General features: G+C 43.5%; 1 protein-coding gene across 1 annotated transcript in view; it reads right to left on the bottom strand.

The window, feature by feature from the left end:
• Positions 1 to 1,806: 1,806 nt before the first annotated feature.
• WNK2 (WNK lysine deficient protein kinase 2) overlaps positions 1,807 to 3,032 on the bottom strand; it is a 109,217-nt gene continuing 107,991 nt past the window's right edge. Inside the window, 1 exon segment of the mRNA XM_010584467.1 lies at positions 1,807 to 1,936. Coding sequence (XP_010582769.1) covers positions 1,807 to 1,936 — 130 coding nt within the window.

Here is a 3,032-nt window from a genome sequence, read left to right as displayed (position 1 = left end):
GGCAAATCCTACCCAGTGGGTTTGACCCCTGCTGGCTGCACATCAAAGCAGTATTCAGAGTCAGGAATAAAATTAGTTCAGTTCTGGGATCTCCAGGGGAATGTCTTTTGGGGTACAGACCCCCCACCTCTGATGGTGTAGCACGGGCCCCTCAGGTCCCTCTCGCTCCTTTGCTCGCCTTTTGCTCAAGAAATTGTCCCATTTGTTTCAACTCAAGTCGTTGGCTTAATTGCCACTGAGGGTCAAAGTACCCTTTGACACCATCGGGGGCAACAAAACGTAGCTTGAAGTTAATAGTCAGAAGAATTGCAGCCAAGACAGCTATGAGAAAGTTAAAATCACGAATACTGAAATGCAAGCATCAACCTCCGAGCCATTATTTGGCCCCAATGCCAGCTAAAGATGCAACAGTTAGGAACACACCCACCAGAAATTTGGAAGCTGCATTTAAGCCTCGCTCACACGGGCTGTCCCCCCTGCCCGTCACCGGCTCTGCCCGGGCACACAGCACATGCAACGCAGCCGCTGGCCTCGGAGGAGAGGACTCCCTGCAAGCTGCAGCACAGACCGCAGACTTTCAAACACACGCAGCACATACAGCAAAGCCGCACGGGTTGGATGCACAGGAAGACAGAAGCAGGAGTATCAAACCTCTTCCTGCATGTCCTTCCCTAATTTCTCCTGCAGCCTAACACCGACGATGGCAACTGCCAAGAGGGTGCTTGCACCGTGGCTGAACTTCATATCTTCGCTTCCTCGCATTTAGATGATGCCAGGATCAAGTTAAAAGGGCTTCCCTAGCACTTTTCAGTGGAGGAGAGACACACTCCACGTGCCTCTTTCACCACCTACCAAACTCTAACATCCTCACGTGTACCACCAGCAATACTGAAGATACTATCTGCTTAAAGGAACCCATTTAATGTTCCAGTCTGCAGCAGCGTAATGCCAGAAATACCACAGCGGGCAGGGGATCTCAAGCAATGTAACCTGCAAGGTGGCACTACGCGACTTCTGGAGCACCGTTTCACTTCTACAGCTGCCAAGAGGTGGGACGTGTCAGTTATGGGCAGAACCTGAGGAACAGTGGAGGCATCACATCTGCTCCTTCTATGCAAGTCAAGGGATAAGAGTCTGGAAAACAAATGTAGAGTTACCTGGAACAGCTGGGAATTGACACAATTCTACATTTTAGAAAAACACTGGGTTTTTCACACAATTTTCAAGCACAAAATGTTTATTTTTCTTCTTTTTAATCTATACAATTTCTTGGGGCTTTTAGTGCCACTGACTTTGTCAGTATACAAGGGATGGACTATACAACAGGCAATAGCGACATAAACTGTAAGATTCAGTGCAAGCCGAAGGAAAACTGGTGTGAGAACATATTTTCCATGTTTGCTCATGAAGCATACAGACATGAATCTAAAAAACCCAAACAAATTAAAGATACATGTTACAGAGAACAGAAATCTCTTACTACAGTAAGTATTTTGCCCAGGCAGAAGACTCTGCATAATTGTCTATAAAATTCAATTCTAACTGAATTGATGGAATAATATATTCAAAGGGTACAAACAAAATAATTTAGACAGATATAATGCTCAAAGTACAATAGAACTATACAATTCACAGCTTGGCAGCACAAGACATCTCTGCCCTTCAGCAGACAGTATAAAATGTCATCGCAGTAGAGATACAGAGCAACGTGCCTTCAGATGTGACCACACGGTCTGTGACCTGTGCCTGTAACGCTCTCCCTTAGCGCTTTCAAGGGAAAGGAGACTTACCATCAGCAAATCAGTTTTAGTGGTTATCTTGTGCCTTTAGACTGAGAGGTGCAGGCGGAGACTCTATGCACGGTAAAACTGGCAAAAAGCAACTTTCAAACAGGAGAGAGGTGTCCATACCACCTAGAGCGTAAACTTAATTAAAACTAAAATAAGAATTAAAAAAATAAGAATTTTCAAACAAAAGATGGTGAGACTCCAAAACCGAAGTATCAGATATGAAAAAGAAGAGCTTCACATTTTTATTCTGTTTTAGCGTGAATACTGCTAGCAGGTCAGTGGCAAAACACCATTCTTAACCTTGGTGGCCGAACCAAAGCCAGAATATGCGCAAGTGCTGTACTTACACAGTTCTTACAGTAACCTGGAGATATGTTCTCCTACAATCAAGATTTCAGTTAGATTTCTTCACTTACAAAACATGCATGAATTTGTAATTTAACTAAATTATAAAAGCCCAGTAGGGGAAAAAAATGTAATCCAATTCGCCGCTGATCCAGAAGAAAACAGTATTTGCCTGCCTGTCAGAGAAATAAGTTGCCATCTACAACACCTTACCAAAGACTGGGGAAGAGAATGAATTGCACTGCCCGAAGCTATTACCTGTCCTTATATACAAGTTACTTGGATCACTCTGTAAATGCTCCTATTTCAAAATATGTGCATTTCACTACTCCTTGTACAAACACAGACAATTTTTTGATCGGCATCTCAAACAAATCTCACCTCACAACTATTATTTTTTTCAAAAGCTTCAGAAATGAAAATTCAACCCATGAATTAAAATAAAAGCATTTACAGCAGAATGAAGCTGATGAAGAACACTGACTGTAAACCTTCGATATTTTTGCAAACAAAAAGAACTTCAACTCACAAGCAGATTGTAAATAAAATACACCTTTCAAATAATTTTACATCTCTTTCCAGCTGGAACTGAAAAGCTGAAATTCAAGGCACTGTACTCCTGCAGGGGTTAGTACAATTTTCTAGTCATCAATTCAAGTACATCGACTTTAAGGATCGCAAGTGTAAAACATCGGAACGCAACAGAATAAAGTGTCTTCAGCAACGAAATATAAGCAAATATTGCCGGAACGGACAAACTACCTTGTGTGAAACCACCTCACAGTGATCGCTGGATGCGGCGTATGGCTGTGTGTGCTAGCAGGCCTGACGCGGACCCCCGCCTCGTCCGACGCGGACGGCATCTACGGGTCAAACGCTCCGCGCGACGCCGCTGGA

Source organism: Haliaeetus leucocephalus, unplaced genomic scaffold (genome assembly GCF_000737465.1).
Source record: "Haliaeetus leucocephalus isolate CR32 unplaced genomic scaffold, Haliaeetus_leucocephalus-4.0 Scaffold984, whole genome shotgun sequence".
In the NCBI taxonomy this organism is placed as follows: domain Eukaryota; kingdom Metazoa; phylum Chordata; class Aves; order Accipitriformes; family Accipitridae; genus Haliaeetus; species Haliaeetus leucocephalus.
This window is presented reverse-complemented; position numbering and strand designations above follow the sequence as displayed.